Genomic DNA, 16,806 nt, shown 5'->3' with positions numbered 1-16,806 from the left:
AATATAATCTTGCCTTGATCAACTCGATGGCTCTACAGTAACTGCACGACCTCTATATGAGCGCACATCCAGTCTCCGGTCCGATGGCATGCGCATCCCAGTCGAGGCCACCATCTGCTGCGAGCTACAACTGAACCCACATCAGCAACCCATCTAAAGCACCATGGAACACAGAGTAGTGGGTGGCTGGGAGGGGGAGAAATCGACTCACCGGCTTGTCTACCTCCGGATGTCAGACGGTCATCCAAGATGAGGCACAACTTGCACAGAACAGAGTAAGTTGCACCTGCTGTCCCGTATTCAACCTGGCTGCCTGTTATATAGTTCTGAAAATAAGATGGTCGAATATAGTGTTAGTATTCCTGACAGCAAACTTTTTACTTGACGGGGTTTACAAAGGTGAAATCATGCAGCTGCTACATATGCAAACTGGAATGGGCCATTTCATAAACAGGGTGCTCTCAAATACGAGGAAGAACAAAGCTAACAATACTATATATATGAATTAACAGTTGCGACTATGAAAATAGGAGCCGTGTACTAGTAGATACATGGGCAAACGTAGAAGCATGGGAATGGACTATATTTTGCATGCCCTCACCTGCAGATATCGACTTGAAATACATGTGTGACTCCATATGCATTTCGTTGTACAACGCCTTGGATAGCGTACTGCTACGATTGCCTACTTCTGCAATGACACGAGTAAATCATGAGATTTCAGAAACTAGCTAGGTGTCAAAAAGTGAATGCTACTTACCTCAACAGATAAACAAGGGTTTGATTCTTTTAGTTTCTCCACCTGCTCTGCTGTACATTTTAGTACAAGTAACCGACCTGGCAGAGGAATAGCACACTTGTGCTTCCATCCATGAATGCCCCGTCAGCAAAAATGATCTGATTCAAGTGAACGGACTAATCGGTCTTATATCAAAGCAAAAAAGGAAAGTATGCAGATAACAAAACATAGCAAAAAAAGAAAGACTTTGGGACAATTTAATGTTAAACTGAAGGCAACCTGCACAATATTCCCTGTGGAACCCTCGGAAGTGGTTGAACTCAAAAATATCTCTGTGGAAAGTATAAGACTGTCACTTGCAATTGGATGCACAATTTCTTAGGAGAGCCAAGAACTGATAAGCAGACTATTTTTACTGCCTTTCCAACAATTTGCTAGATTCAAAAAATGAGTGTTACGTACCTGACGAACAAATAAACAAGGGTTTGCTTCTTTAAGTTTCTGGGCTTGCTCTTTTATCTCACGACTGCAGCCACTTACGCCTAGTAAAGCAGTGAAGTGGGGAGGTCCTCCTTGGACGGCAGTGACTGGATTCCATCACATTTGAAGATCGAAAGTTCCGTGAGAGAAGAAAGGCCATATAGCCGAGGGAGAGACCGCAGTTTGCAGCTTGTAAAATCTAGACTTTGGAGGGAGGTGAGAAGATTAAGTGCTTGCTCTTGCTCTTCCGTGAAAGTTTCAGTCACCTGATCATCACAGAACTCTAATTTGTGAAGGATAGCGGCAAGGCGTCTGCAAATGGGAGCAATAAGCACCGCTGAGATGCTCTCCACCACCATTTCTTCCAGTTGGAATGAACCTGGATGCAGTGAGTTGCTCATTGCCACCTCTGGGATCAGACCTGCTGCTACAGAGATATTTTCTTCGTCCAAAGATTTGTCATGGACTGCCAATTCCTCAAGGACGACTGGATTGAACCATTCTGCAGAGAACATGCTGCCGCAACCTGTGGCAATTAGTATTCTCAGGGACTTCATCTTTTGGAGGTCCGACACTGACAATGAAACGTGTGGTGACCCACGAATATATATAGCCTCTACTCTATCCATATTTTGGAAGGCCAACGGGCCCTCATAGTCTTTAGCAGACAAATACTTTCCATCATACGTCAAACCTCTGGAAAACTCTTTGTTCACAGAACAGTCTGTTAGTGTAGAACTACGAGGCAGAGGGGGTAATTGAGACAACTTTGGGCAATCAACAATACAGAGTCGACAAAGGTTGGTACAACACTCCAAGAAGAAAAACGAGGATATAAGGGGGCAATGGAGGCATACGATGCTTTCAAGCCTTGAAAACAAAGGGCCATTGGGTCCCTCGACCCATTCCTCAAGCTCTCGCATATTCCAGATCTCTATTCTCTTTAAGTGCATAAAACTTCTTTCTGTAAGACCACAAAATCCAGGCCCAAACACACGCATCCCAGCAATATTCTTCAGTTTGAGGTTGGTGAGATGTGGTAACTGCTCAAAAGATGGAAGAGTGTCCCAAGATATACCCTCCAGATGTAGGGACTCCAACCTTTTTATGCTAATGTCACTGCACAACCAGCAAGGACCAGCAGCAAAACCATAATATATAATGCTAAGCTTGCTAAGATTAGGGGGTGGTTGAAGACCCTCAAGAACATCACCATCTATAGTCTGTTCCCCTCGACCCCAAACTAATTCCAATTCTTTCAGATTTCTTTTATCCTTCAGTTTAGCATCATTAGCTTCTTTTTTGGATGCCACGGTTTCCAGATTGCATATACCAAGCTGCCCAAGCTCTGTCAGTTCCCCCAGCTGGCTCAATTCAAATCCAACACTTTTTTTCTTAACATCAAATTCTCTTAGCTCCTGCAACCATTTCATCTTTCCGACCTCAGGAATACCGGAATGGAATTCTTTGGAAGAATAAATATGGCGCAAACTCATGAGGCGGCTAATGTTTTTAGGCAAAATTACATTACATTCCCAACCAAGCCAACCATCGAGGTCCAAGAATTTCAAGTGGTAAAATCTTGGTAATGTCCTAGGTGGATACAGGCAAAGGAGCGCATCACTAGGTGGCATGATTGTAAGGTATTGGAGGTGGATAAGATTTGAAAAGCTTTTTGGCAAACTGCCTGGGAGATTAGGTATAAATAGAACTCGAAGACTCTTTATTCCTTCAAATGCATCTCTCAGAATATCACCTGTTTCTGCATCATGTGGTCCAAAAACCATCAAAGTACGCAAATTTCCAATGTCTATTACACTCCTCAGTTTACATATTTCTCGACCAAAACTTTCATCATATTTATCTTCTACGGTGATTGATAAGTGCCGAATAGATTGTGGTATGTCGTTGACTCTGAAACTTAAACTACTTATGTTCACACACTCTTGTGACGAAACATTCCGAGACAGTTCATGCAATAAATCATGCATCACATAGTATTCACCATTCCTATCACTATTTTTTATGAGAAAACCATTGTCCACTAGTTCGTCTAAGTAATTCTTATCATTTCGGCAACTTGAATCTACAATGCCCATTGCAATCCAGAAATTAGTGATTTTTTCTAAATCATAAAACTTGTAATCTTCTGGGAAGAGGGCACAATAGAAAAAGCATTTCTGCAGATGGAAATGAAGGTAATTATAGCTGATTTCTAGGGATGGCAAAATATCATCATCATTTTTTGCACTTTGCCATTCATTCTTTTCAAGAATTCCCATCCAATATTCCCAAGAGATGTTTTTCTTCAACAGTCGACCAACTGTATTTGCTGCCAGTGGCGAACCTTTAGCTTCTTTGCAATATCTCTTGCAACATTGACCAAGTCATCATCATAAAGCCTGGGTTTGTTATGACCAAATATACATGATTCAAACAGTGCAAAGAAGTCATCAGGCTCTAAACCATGCAACTCTATTGGATCAGTTGTTTTGACCATTTGTGCTACAGATGGCAATCGAGTTGTAACAAGAATCATGCTGCCCTTGGTTCCCACTGTTGTGAATGGGGCCAATAGGTTTTCCCAATCGCGTACACTCTTGCAAGTCCACATATCATCCAACACAATTAAGAACCTTCTGGAGTCCAGTCTCTCTGCAATGGCTGTCTGAAGTTGGTCTAAGTTTGTTGGTTCAATTGTGCTTGTGTTAGTTCCAGGTATGCAGCCAAGTATCTCCCTGGTGAGCCTAATCACATCAAAATTAGTTGAAACATATACCCAGACCCTGACAGGGAAGTGCCCCTTGATTCTTTCATCATTATACAGGTGCTGTGTGAAGGTCGTCTTTCCGATGCCCCCAGGGCCAACGAAAGGCAGAACATAGAGGGTTTTGTCATGGTAGGTGCCACCGGTGAGTGCATTTACAGTTTGCTCAAAAATGTCATTCCTTCCATACAGTTTTCTATCTTGTGGAACTATGGAACCAGTTGGAGGCCTTTCAATGGTGACATGTGTGCTTAATGCAATGCTACTGTGGTTTGCAGTTTTGACTTTGAGCAGGTCAGAGACAAGCAGGCATATGGAGTTCATCTCCTCTATGACAGACTTGATTTTCTTGGACATGGCTACTCTGTTAAATGGCAACTTAATATGTTCACTATGTAGCTCACTGGTGGCAGCAGCATCAGAAAATGCAGGAGGCTCGTCACCTAGAGTGCGCGGAGATGAAAAGCACGGAAGGTAGTTGCCGAGGGTGTAGCGAGCAACATGGCGTCCATGGACCGAATGGCCCTTGATGCCGCCGCCCACCTCCGCAGCAGCCTCCTTGGTGCCATCGATCTCGTCCTGGGTGGGTGAATCATGAAGCATTTTAGACAACGGCGCCTAGATCTCTACATCACAGATTATATTACTGTTTCAGCACCTCGATCTCTACATAGCAACTCACCTGGATCATGAAGTAGTGGAGCTCATCAAGCACGTCCTCGGCTTCGTCGGCCTTCTTGCTCAGCGTCCCCAGAAGTCCGCGCAGGCCAGGATCGTCGCCCACGTCCCTGCCCACGGATGCGGACAGCAGCCCCTGTGTGTACACCAGCTGGTTCTTGGCGTTCAGGAAATTGCTGCCGAGCTCGGAGCTGGCCATGTAGGTGGACACCAGCCCGTCGGACAGCTTGCTGAGCACCTTGCCGACGAGCCAGTTGGCCGCGCTGACGGCCATCTTCATCTCCATGGAGCTCAGCAGGGTGCTCCGGCTTTCGGTCAGTAGAAGACTTGGTGGGTCGTTTTATGTCTGCAAACCTTGGAAAGCTCCAATACATATACAATATAAAAACAGTAAAAGATCCAAGAGGAAGCATCCAATGAAGCGCGGAGTAAATTATGTGACTCCATGCTTAAGTTATGGCAAGAAATGTAGAGATACGCACCCTCATACGGCAGCAAATTACTGTAGTAGCATAACTTGAGCAAACGGGACGTGCGGTGGTCGGGACATTAGTGTGGGTCAGGTAATTAAGGGCACCCGATAGTCAAAAGTCAGACAGTACGTGCTTGTAAAATGTAAAAATGGCACCCACGTCAGGAAATTTACACCATCGTGACTGTGTGCAAGAACACCACGTGAAGGTGTCCGGGGCAAGAGGTTACCACTATGAGCATGATGGGGAAGGAGCAACAATCCACTATGACAGGGTGATACATCACAAATTTGTTCATAGAGCAGATGTTCAGGCCTAGTTGCCATATAAACACGGCACCATGTTCACGCTCTGCACTATCAAGATCTGAACTATCAAGCAACAAAATTTGAAATATAAAAGCATAAAAAAGAATCGCCCTAACAATTCAGCAATGCAGATCCGCTGTACGCAAATAAAACCTCCAAAATGAAGTGCTGTGACGGTCATCTATCTCTTGTTGAATGAATGGGCAAACCCATACAAATGGTAGTACATGGCACACACCACTTGCAAAGCATTTCTAACTAACCCACTACAGTTTAGGGTGTGGAATCCTAATCAACTGCCGAGTTGATCACATAAGCTATCCAAAATCAATGATGCTCCGGCTTCAACTTACTCTGGCAATCTATTGATGCACAATGCAGCCTGCTGAATTATTCACAGCCTTGAAACCTGTTGCCTTAAATCACCGATAGGTTCAACCAAAAGAATTTTGTGGCCATGATGGTTCCTGCATTAAGTAAAGAATTCCTTTTGTTAGTCAGCACCGTGTCAGATCTAGCAGCATCAATGAGAAAAGATTACCCAATGATTAAGTACTCACTAGTCAATTATACTTCTATAAATGGAAGTCTTTTGGTAACATAACAAATGGCTACGTGACCTCCATTCCAGAAATGGGATATAGTTCTGGTAACAACAGCTATATGACCTTGAGAACTTCACCCAGGACAAGAGCCCATTGTGTCCAATGCGTTCCTCCCTGCATCGATACGTTTCAAGGGAGAAGAACCATCAGTGCAAGGGACGAGAAGGCGTATTTGATGCCCCAGGCTCCCCACCCAGAGTCTGTCGTGCATTAGCACAAGTAATCAGGATGCCAATTCTCAGCTTACCTGACAGAAGACAGCGTATGGATCTCTTAAGGGCCCGTCACATGATAGCTCGCTTGTGCTTCCATCCATGAATGTCCCATCAGCAAAAATGACCTGATTCAAGTGAACTAATCACTGTTGTATCAAAGTACAAAAAGGAAACTACGCAGATAGCAATAACATAGCATCAGTTAGAGAAAAATAGTAAATACATGGAATAAACTGCCGTCAAATATATTGTTCAAAAAATAGCTTAAACAATAAGCACATATTTATAGAGGAGGGTATACAAACACACCTCTGAAGCATAACCAGGAGTTTCCCCAGCGGTTGGCTTAATAAATGATCCTACTGGGCAGGTTTGTTGGACAACTTCACAGAATGCTATGAGTCTCTCCCTGTTGCCAAGCTCTACTGCCTGCGAGTATAACAAAAAATATTGTTGTTTCCTTGGTCTTAAAAATGTCGTGACATGGTAACACTGACAGGCACAGAGTCTAATGATTTAAAGAGATTGCTTGACCATCTGTAAAGATCAAACTTTGAATTTGAGGGATTCTCCAGCCATGTGTTCTCCGCGAAATTTAAACATTGGAAGAGTACCATCATTCATCACTTATCTTACTCTACTCAATTGATGTTTATTTTTCTGCAATCTGTTTTCACTACATCAGCTTTCTGAATTTGTGACACATCACAGTAGCTATGCTGATTTATCCAAAAATAAGTTGTAATGTTGTATCATGCATGGATACTGTCATATTTGCTTGTGTGGACACTCATGTGCTAGTGAATTAATGTTAAAGCCTTTTCAGACTAATCAAAGTTAAACTTAAAAGCAACCTGCACAATATCATGGCGTGGCGCCCTTGGAAGTGGTTGAACTCTATAGCCCTTGGCTGACATGACTTCTGCAATTAGCAAACCACCCTGTGGATAGTATAAGACTGTTACTTGCAATTAGTATATGCATAATCTCCTAGAAAATTCAAGAACTAGGAAGCAACCTACTTTTACTGCCTCTCCAACCATCTGCGGAGCAAGAAACAAGCCCTGAAACATTGCTCGCATAACATGTCCAGGTGCGGACCCAAACTCCACCCCAAGGCCCGGTGCGGATAGGCGAGCTGCAGCTGCGGCAACCAAATCTTTCTTCCCAGCAACGTAGCCACCACAAGGCGTGATGGTACCACCGGGGTTCTTTATCAAGCTACCGGCAATCAGATCTGCTCCCTGATATGAAATGCGCAATTAGGTAAGACTGCTCTGTTACTCATATGATGATGAACATCGTGAACATACCACCATTGGAGGCTCTGATATCTCAACAAATTCACCGTAGCAGTTGTCAACCATGACCTTGCAGTTTGGATTTTGCATCTGAAGGGAAACCCAAAACATGAAGAATTTCAGTACGTACTACACAGTACATACATGAGTTAAGTATAGATAGAGAATACTCTGCTCCCCTCAAAATACACATGATATAATCTTGCCTTGATCAAATCAATGGCTCTACGGATATCAGCTACGCCCAGGCTCTTGCGCCACGAGTAACCGCAGGACCTCTGTATGAGCGCGCACCCGGTCTCTGGTCCGACGGCACACGCAAGAGCATCCCAGTCAAGGCCACCATCTGCTGCGAGCTACAACTGAATCCACATTAGCAAGCCATCCAAAAGCACAATGTAACACACCAGAACAGCAGAGGCAAAGTAACACAGAGTAGCACAATGTAACTTGAATGTAACACAGAGTAGCAGATATCTGGAGGGGAATAATCGGCTCACCGGAACTTCTCGGTATGTAACTCCAAAGTCCTTAAGCGATCCTACATTGGCCGAACCTCTGATCCCAATGACCTCCTCCAGGGTGTCATATGGAGGCCCGGCGACCGCCAAGAGCTGCAGTAGGAGTTGTCTGTCATGAGTTCTCACAGTCCAGCAGAAACAACGCCAAAATTTGGCGTTTCGGTTCAGTCGTGTCCATATTGATTACCTCGTGTCCGGGACGCAGCAGCGCGAACAGAGCGCAGGCGATGGCATGCGTGCCGGAGAAGAACTGGCAAACCAAAGAGCAAGAAGAAGAGTTCAGTTCGTCACTAGGAGCTCAGCTCAGTCAAGCGCCGCAATGGAATGTGGAGTAGCGGGGGAACCTGGGGGCGCACGATGGCGGCCTCGGCGCCGACGACGTGGGCGAAGACGGAGTCGAGCGCCTCCCGGCCGCCGGCGTCGTCGTGGCCGTACCCCGTCGAACCACCAAAGTGCTGCAGTTCACACACAGGCGCACGCGCGTCAGGGAGCAGGAGCAGGAGGCAGCGGGGGTACAGAAAGAGCGGGGCGGAAGTCTCGGGTTACGTGGGGAGCGACGCGGGCGGCGCGGAATGCGGCGGAGACGCGGGAGGAGTTGAGGGCGAGGGCGCGGTCCACCTCCCGGAACTCCGCCTGCAGCGACTCCACCGCGCGGGCCACCTCCGGGTGGAACGCGCACGGCCGCACCGTCCGCCTGCCGCCCCGCGGGGCGCGAGGCCGCCGCGCGAAGGGGGAGGAGGTCAGGGTGGCGGTGGCTGCAGCCGTCGACATCGCCGCCGGTGACAGCAACCCACCCGCTTCGGATGTCAAACTGAAAGTTTATCCACGGTGGTCGGCCGCTTCACCACTGCAGTTCTCGTCTCCCAGGCCCGGCCCAACGCATTCCACCTAGGCCCGGCCCAAACGCATTCCACATAGGCCCGGCTCAGTTCTGGCATTTAGGGTGATGCTTCAAGCTTCCCTCAAAAAAAAAAAAAAGGTGATGCTTCAAGCATCGGAAACGTATGCAAAACCAGCAACCTCGTCAGTTTCCACGATAACAGGAAGCAAAAGGGAGCTTCCACTGAACCACAACCACTAGATTAATGTAGCTAAGCGAAGCATGGTCACGAGCAAGGAACCACCAATGCCATGCGTGCACTCAAAGAAACCTCGCCGCCTTCCCCATCCAGCTCCCCTGCATATAAATCGCCATCCCGTCCTCTGAACCTCCCATCCATCAGGCCGGCATCAAGTACAGGTGCCCTGAGCAGCGAGACGAACATTGTCAATGGCGTCCTCAGGAGCGTTCATGGTAGCGGCGGTGCTCGGGCTGGTCCTCGCGTCGGCGCCGGCGGCGCGGGCGTGGAGCACGGAGGGCCACATGCTCACATGCCAGATCGCACAGGTAAAAACAACTTGGCATTCTGTTTTTGGCATCCTGCATTGGCGTCACTGAAACTGTAAATGGGTGATTGATTCTGTTGCGTGGCAGGATCTGCTGGAGCCTGCGGCGGCGCAGGCGGTGAAGAACCTTCTGCCGGAGGAGGCGGGCGGCGACCTGTCGGCGATGTGCGTGTGGCCGGACCAGGTGAGGCACTGGTACAAGTACCGGTGGACCAGCCCGCTGCACTTCATCGACACCCCCGACAAGGCCTGCACCTTCGACTACGCCAGTACGTTTCTTTCCTAACAGCGAGCGAGCAGCAGCGTAGATAAACTCTGTTTGGATCTGGTGAATTGAGATGATCGTCGTGTCCGATCGGCAGGGGACTGCCATGACCCCAGCGGCGCCAAGGACATGTGCGTCGCCGGCGCCGTCGCCAACTTCACGTCCCAGCTCATGCACTACAAGCAGGGCAGCGCCGACCGCAAGTGTAAGCGTCTACGCGAGGGTGTTGATATCTTGTACCCAGCGTTTCTGAATGAGTAATCACTGTTCAGAGTTCTTGACTGCATCTGTTGCAAATGCAGATAACCTGACGGAAGCCCTGCTATTCCTGTCACACTTCATGGGAGATATTCACCAGGTATTTTCTTCCTTCTGATATCTAGTAATCCTGTGATCACTGCACAGACCAGTCTCTGACATGATTTTTTTTAATTTTGTCCATGGTATGTATGTGCAGCCCATGCATGTGGGGTTCACGAGCGACATGGGGGGCAACTCGGTGAACCTACGCTGGTTCAAGCACAAATCCAACCTCCATCATGTAAATAAACCAGCTCCCACTCATGATCCTTACCTGTAACACACTACACACAATGGCATGTCACAAAAACAGAGCTTAACTCTTCATCTGCATGAAAATTGCATCTGTGATCTCTTTCTCTCTTCAGGTATGGGACAGGGAGATAATACTCACGGTGCTCGCCGAGCGCTACGGCAAGGACATGGCCGCCTTCCGCAAGGACCTCCAGCACAACATCACCAAGGTAAGCTGAAAATCAAAATCAACCGGCAGTCTCAATCACAAATGTGCTCTCCAAGGCCAGGAACATGTCTGAAACTTACAGACTAGCTAGATATATAATGTCATAATGTCTGTCTTCTTCCTCCAGGGCTCGTGGTCCGACGAGTCGTCGTGGAAAGATTGCGCGGACCTCATGTCCTGCCCAACCAAGTACGCCACGGAGAGCATAGGCCTGGCGTGCAAGTGGGGCTACGACGGCGTCCACGACGGAGACACACTGTCCGGTAAGCCACCGGCCGGGCTCCGCCTAGCTTCCTGTTCATCAAGCCATTGCCATGCCATTAGTCCTCACCGTGATGCTTCGTGAACTGCAGAGGACTACTTCGGGTCGAGGCTCCCGATCGTGACGCGGCGGATCGCGCAGGGCGGAGTGAGGCTGGCCATGTTCCTCAACCGGGCCTTGGGAGACCACAAGGCCCACAGCCGCGACGTCGCTGCGCCGGTGAACTTGGTCGCGGCTCATGACGATGAGCTCTAGCTCAGCGTCAAGTGACAGTCGCTGTATTGCATCCATGCTGACCTGAAGACATGGGACACGATGATACTGTAGGAGACTGCTGCTAACTTGCATGGAAATGATACAAATGACCACTGAATAATTGTTTGCGAGCGCGAACAGCTAGCGTGTATGCATGTCATGTCCAAAGATGTAGACATTTATTTGGATGTAACCCAAATTCTCTTGTCCTTTTGTTTTCATGTTTGCTGTTATTTTAGTTGCCTGAATGAATCAACGTTGATACATTTGTCACGGCAAGGCAGGATCGTGTCCACACTCTGTACACATCAGTACCATTTGTCGTGGCATGACTCCTTGCAGTTTTGTCTCTACATTTAAATGTGAGGTAATAGCATCACGAGTCCTGAAACTTGTCTTGAATGTGATAATCTAGTTCAAAACTTGAAAAAACAAACTATTGCATCTTACAACTTGCATCCAATGTGTAAATTTGATCCTAGCCAATCAGACAACAACGACAACTGGAGCCAAGTCAGCACAGCCCATTGCCCCCACTCCATCCGGTCAGCGCCGCACTTTTTGCAATTACCTCCCTGGCCTTAGCACAAATAAACCCGCATTACACCACCTGAGGTTTAGGATGGAGTGAGTTTTAGACGCGACCAGTGCCGGCGACCATGGGGACGATCGCCGGAAGTTCGAACCGGCGGCGGCCAGCAACAAGGCCCTGCAGGCGGCGGCGGCGGCCTCGCGGCACTGGTCGTCGTCCACGGAGTCGCGGATCGTGGCGTGTCCCGCGTGTTCGGGGGCAAGGACCGGCACAGCAAGGTGAGCACTAGCGGAGCTTCGGCAAGGCCGATTCGGCCGTGGCCCGCCCAAGTCTGGAGCAAAAAGCTAATTATATAGTACTGCAGCTCACAGCGCTGACGGACACCGTACAGAAAACGCAGCAGAGTCGTACGCGTAGGATTCACAACGATGCAGGCTCAGGGTTCGACCGCGACTGCGGCCTCATAGTGCAGTAGGAAGCACACATAAGCCGCCGGCTGCCGCGACGCCGGCCGCCGGCCACCGGAGCACCGCACACATCAGTGTCCCACGGACGGACGGCCAACCGGCACACGTGTATTCAGCCGACCCACGCGACAACGCAACGGTAGGCGGCGACCCAAGCACCCAACTAGCTAGCTTCTTCTCTCAATCCATGAGAATCACTACTAATGTGTATCCCTGCAAGCAGCATAGCTAATCGATTTGAATGATTCTCAATTTTATTCCCCTAAATTCAACTTAGGTCATTGTTCGTTAAATCATCCCCTAAATCCCCTAAATTCGACCCCAATAAACATAAATAATCCACTGAAGATCTGTTCTTGACACTTTACAAGTTCACAACAGATGCCAAGCTTACAGTTTACAAGTTCACAGCAAAAATAGTGTTGTTGTTTACTGTCTGACAGTGCACTCAATTGTCGTTTACTGTCAATTTGGTAGCGCTGTTTACTATACTTTGATAGCTTAAATAAATAAATAAATAAATATGGTTAATAATTTGGAAACATTTGTATTCCCTGGCCGGCGAACATGCCTCTAGCGTACATGGCTTGCGTGTGGTTGTAATCTCCTGGTATAAACCCTTTTTCTATCAATGCAAAGATACGCAGCTTGCGTATTCACAAAAAAATAAAACATTTGTATTCTCTGGCCCGCCCAACTTTTCTTTTGTAGCTCCGCCACTGAAGGTGAGGACCGTCAAGGGGCTGCGCGACCGCCGGGTGCGCCTCTCCGTGCCCACGGCCATCCAGCTCTACGACCTCCAGGACCGCCCGGCCTCAGCCAGCCCAGCAAGGTCGTCGACTGGCTCCTCAACGCCGCTCAGCACGAGATCGACAAGCTTCCGCCACTCCAATTCCCGCCGCACGACGACGATCTCCTGTTCTCCGCCCACCACCACCACCATCACCTGCAGCCGACCTCCTCCATGACGTCCATGGCCATGGCACCGCCGTTCTCGCACGCCACTGCCACCGCAGCCGCGGCGTCCATGATGGTCGTCGACAGCGACAAGGCGGCGCACGCCCACGACGGGGGCGGCGATCTCAAGGGGTTCATGAGCCTGAGCAACTCGCTTGGCTTGGTCAACGATGCTGGAGCCGCCATGCCGACGCTGGCTGCGGCCCAAGCCAGGTCGTACCACCACCATTACGCCGCTCAGGGCATCTTCAGCCGTTGGCCCTTCAGGAGGGGCAAAAAATCGCCCCCTGAGGGTGCACCGGCGCTAAACCGCGCATTGGGGGCGTGATGCCCCCCAGTCGCGGCCCCCCACGGAATTTTAAAAAAGTCAAATACGGCGCAAACACGACTCAAATTTAACGCAAACATCGACGAGTTCGTTCAAATTTAAACATACTTTAAAAAAAAGGAAAAACTACCGCGGGCTACCCCCGCCGTCTCCCTCGCCGCCCGCCTCGCCGCCCGCCCACGCGGTTCTACATGCCGAGGAGGCGGTAGAACCGCGTGTAGTCACCGCCGCCGCCGCCGCCGTCGTCGTCGTCGTCCCTGCCGACGCCTCCGCCGTCCCTGCTGCATCCCTCCCCCGGTTGGCGCGGCGGGTTGGACGGTCCGGGGGCGTCGTCGTCGTCGTCGTTGAGGACCACGATGCCGTGCTCGTCCTCGCGCCCACGCTTGCGGGCGGCGATATCCTCCAGGGCCCGGCGCTGACGGACCATCTCGTCGCGGAGGTAGTCGTCCCGCGCCCACCGCAGGGCGTCCTCGTCGGAGAAGCCACGCCGGGCTATCTTCTCGTACTCCACGGGGAGGCCGGGCTCTGGCTTGGGCTCCGGCTTGGGCTCGACGAGGACGAAGCGGCCGGTGGGGGAGGCGTTGTCGCCGATGCGGACACCGGAGCTGCGGGTGCGCGCGCTGACAGGCGCGCCCTGGGGCTCCGGCTTGACGGGGCGGAGGTGGAGGTAGGGGGAGCCGCCGGACGAGGAGGAGGACCCCCCGGTCTCCATGCGCCTCGGGGTCCAGAAGCTTCCCCGGCGGCATGTGAAGGACGGGGGAGAGGGGTACTCGAGGCACGGCGTGTTGCCGCCCTCGATGTACTCGAGGACGGCCTCCAACGTGCGCCCGGGCACGCCCCACCACCGACGCCGGCCGACGGTGTTGAGCCTGCCGGAGGGCTCAACGCCGTTGGTGGCCTCGAGCTGCTCGGCGTGACGGCGGCGGAAGTAGGGCTTCCAGAGCGGGCTGTCGGGGACGTACCGTGGCCCCTCCCTCACCGCACGCGGCAGGGACGAGCGGATGCGTGCGATCTCCGCACGCCTCGCCGCGCCGGTGGGTATCGGGGGCACCGGCACGCCGCCGACGCTGATCCTCCACGCCCCGGGTACCCGCATGTCCGGCGGGACCGGGTACTTGGCCTCGAAAAGGAGGCGAGCCTCGCTCTCGTGAAGATGGCGGCGGTCGAAGCCGTTCGCCGCCGCGCTGTCGCCTGGGAAGCGCTCGGCCATGGGTGCTGAAGACGGCGAGAGAGAGGAGAGGGAGGAACGACGACGGCGAGAGAGAGGAGAGGGAGGAACGACGACGACGAGAGAGTACGAGTCGCCGAGTGCTCTGGGGCGCGTCTTATATAGGCCGAGGCGCCGCCCGGGCGTGAGCCGCCGTGAGTACGCGTGACGGGCAAGGGAGGGCGAGGGACGCGCGTCATCCGGTCTTCACTGCGCCGCCCGTGAGGCATCAATGGCGCAGGCTGACCGGCGCGTTAGCGCGGCAGCTTTGGCATTGATTCGCCACGAGAAACGAGGCGATGAGGACGACGAAGAGCCGAGAAGAGGGTAGAGTCGCTGACGCGGCGGGCCCGCGGCTGTTTCGCGCCAAAACAGTTCCCTCCGCAGCGCGCCGGGTTCGGCCTGGGTCTGCTGGCGCTGTTTTCGGCCCAAGCCGGCGAAAATCGGGCTCCTGGGAGCACGACTGGGCCGATTTTTCGGCGCCGGCGTAAAAAAAACGCCCGAGGAGGCCTTGCTGGGGCGCGGCTGGAGATGCCCTCATGAGGCTTGGAGCAATGGCGCCAATAATGCGAAAATATATATTAGAGCATCTGCACCCCGGTCCGGTTATCTCAGCCGTTTGTTTCCTCAGGGATCCGCGTCATTCACAGGGGCAAAACAAAGTCACGGGCACGTTTTGGTCCTAACCTTGTTGGGATGTACATGCCTATGCATGTGATCAGTCTAGGTTTGGAGTATATGGTACTGTTCAACCCACAACTGTTCACACCGCATGCAGTACAAGAAGACAACCGGGTCAGACAATTTTCTTGGAACACATGGAGAGTCACTGCGTGCACTTCTTGCCTCCTGCTATTTCCATTGCTTCTGTTTTCTAAAAATGAAGAAGAGCCTAGACGGCCTGTCCAATTTTCGGTTGCCCATGTTAGGAACTGAAAGAGTGAAAATGAGAGTGAGAGAGAGATGCATCATGCATGCATGCAGAAGTAGAGAGAGAGAGAGAGAGAGAGTATCCATGAGCTCCAACCAGAGCTGGCTAGCTCTGTCTTCTCTCTCTTCCCTTAGTTTGCATGAGCTCCATCTTGTATTCATGGCGGACGAGCGCCCAACTCATGAGAATGAGAGATGCATGCAAAGATTTGTGTTCTCTCCATCTATTGAGCGAAGGTTGGGAGTGAGAGAGAGAGAGAGAGTATTCATGCGCTCCAACTAGAGCTGGCTAGCTCGGTCTTCCCTCTCTTTCTTCACTTGCATTAGCTCCATCTTTTATTCATGGCGGACGAGCGCCCAACTCATGAGAATGAGAGAGATGCATGGAAAGATTTGTGTTATTTCCATCCATTGGTAGTCACGGGTGCGCGTCTGTATGCTGGGGCGCTGTAAGACAAGATTCCGCCATGTTAACGGATACACTAAAACTGGAACTGGAATTGTGACAGGTATCTCGAGGTACAGGTCCTACCTGCCATGTTAACGGATACACTAAAACTGGAATCTGTGACAGGTATCTCGAGGTACAGCGCCATAACTCAACGGCAAGGATAACGCGGCCGGGGTGCAGGCGCTCAAAAAATCCGCATCCGCCAACAATGCCCACGAGCAGCTGGGCGGCCATCGCTCTTCACCTCATGTGGTGCCTCACCACGGCTTGCCGTTCCCGTCGCTGCTGTCCTTGGCCCCGGTGTCTCAGTTCGTCTTCTACACGCCCGAGGGCGGCTTCGCCATGAAAGACGTCGCCTCCGATCATCAGTTCCCCGTAGACAACCTCGACGATTCGCAAGGCCAGCTCTCGCTGAGCTCGGGGAGAAGCTTTCTTCACTCAGGAAGCCAGGGTTGATCGATGAATCACCTACGTCGTGCCTATACAATGCTTGTTTTTGCGGGTGCCTATACAATGCTTGTTTGACCAAAATAGATGTTACAAAGTGCACAATCAATTATTAGCATCTGATGCACATAACACTAGGAGTGGTATATTATGGTTGAAATTTTTAATAATTCACGCATATATATTCACCAATGTTTAAAAATATTTCATGGTGGAAATTTTAATAATTCACGTATATATATTCAAAGAAGTAACAATCAAAATTATATCAAAGACTTTACAAAAGAAAAAACATCATTATTTTGAAGCGTTGGAGAAGCAAAATGGCCTGATTTTAATCGGTGCTTTAACAATTTGTTAAGAAGCTAAAAAATGTAATAGTTCGTTTTTAATTGGTTCCCCATATTTTACGTACTGAGTGCTCATTGGACAAAGGCTAAATTTAGCATGGTCCCTTTTACCTTCTCTT

The 16,806-nt window shown here is 50.3% G+C and overlaps 1 protein-coding gene and 3 pseudogenes across 1 annotated transcript; 2 read left to right on the top strand and 2 right to left on the bottom strand.

Annotated features, from left to right (window-relative positions):
• Window positions 1-13: 13 nt before the first annotated feature.
• On the bottom strand, window positions 14-5,917 carry LOC123190860 (putative disease resistance protein RGA4; annotated as a pseudogene).
• Window positions 5,593-8,918, bottom strand: LOC123190864 (uncharacterized protein YnbB). The gene is made up of 12 exons (XM_044603598.1): window positions 8,634-8,918; window positions 8,432-8,542; window positions 8,275-8,337; window positions 8,067-8,180; window positions 7,773-7,922; window positions 7,579-7,656; window positions 7,288-7,509; window positions 7,120-7,206; window positions 6,575-6,694; window positions 6,298-6,390; window positions 6,006-6,164; window positions 5,593-5,912 (listed from the first exon to the last, which is right to left on the bottom strand). Exons 1-11 carry the CDS (start codon window positions 8,856-8,858, stop codon window positions 6,105-6,107), a joined length of 1,323 nt encoding a protein of 440 aa, XP_044459533.1. The 5' UTR covers window positions 8,859-8,918; the 3' UTR covers window positions 5,593-5,912; window positions 6,006-6,104.
• Window positions 8,919-9,218: 300 nt separating this feature from the next.
• On the top strand, window positions 9,219-11,301 carry LOC123190865 (endonuclease 1-like; annotated as a pseudogene).
• Window positions 11,302-11,480: 179 nt separating this feature from the next.
• LOC123191984 (transcription factor PCF8-like) lies at window positions 11,481-16,346 on the top strand (annotated as a pseudogene).
• The last annotated feature ends 460 nt before the right edge of the window (window positions 16,347-16,806 follow it).

The sequence above is a fragment of the Triticum aestivum genome, chromosome 2A (assembly GCF_018294505.1).
Source record: "Triticum aestivum cultivar Chinese Spring chromosome 2A, IWGSC CS RefSeq v2.1, whole genome shotgun sequence".
Classification (NCBI taxonomy): Eukaryota; Viridiplantae; Streptophyta; class Magnoliopsida; order Poales; family Poaceae; genus Triticum; species Triticum aestivum.
The sequence above is the reverse complement of the archived record's forward strand: the minus strand, read 5'-3'. Positions and strand labels throughout refer to the sequence as shown.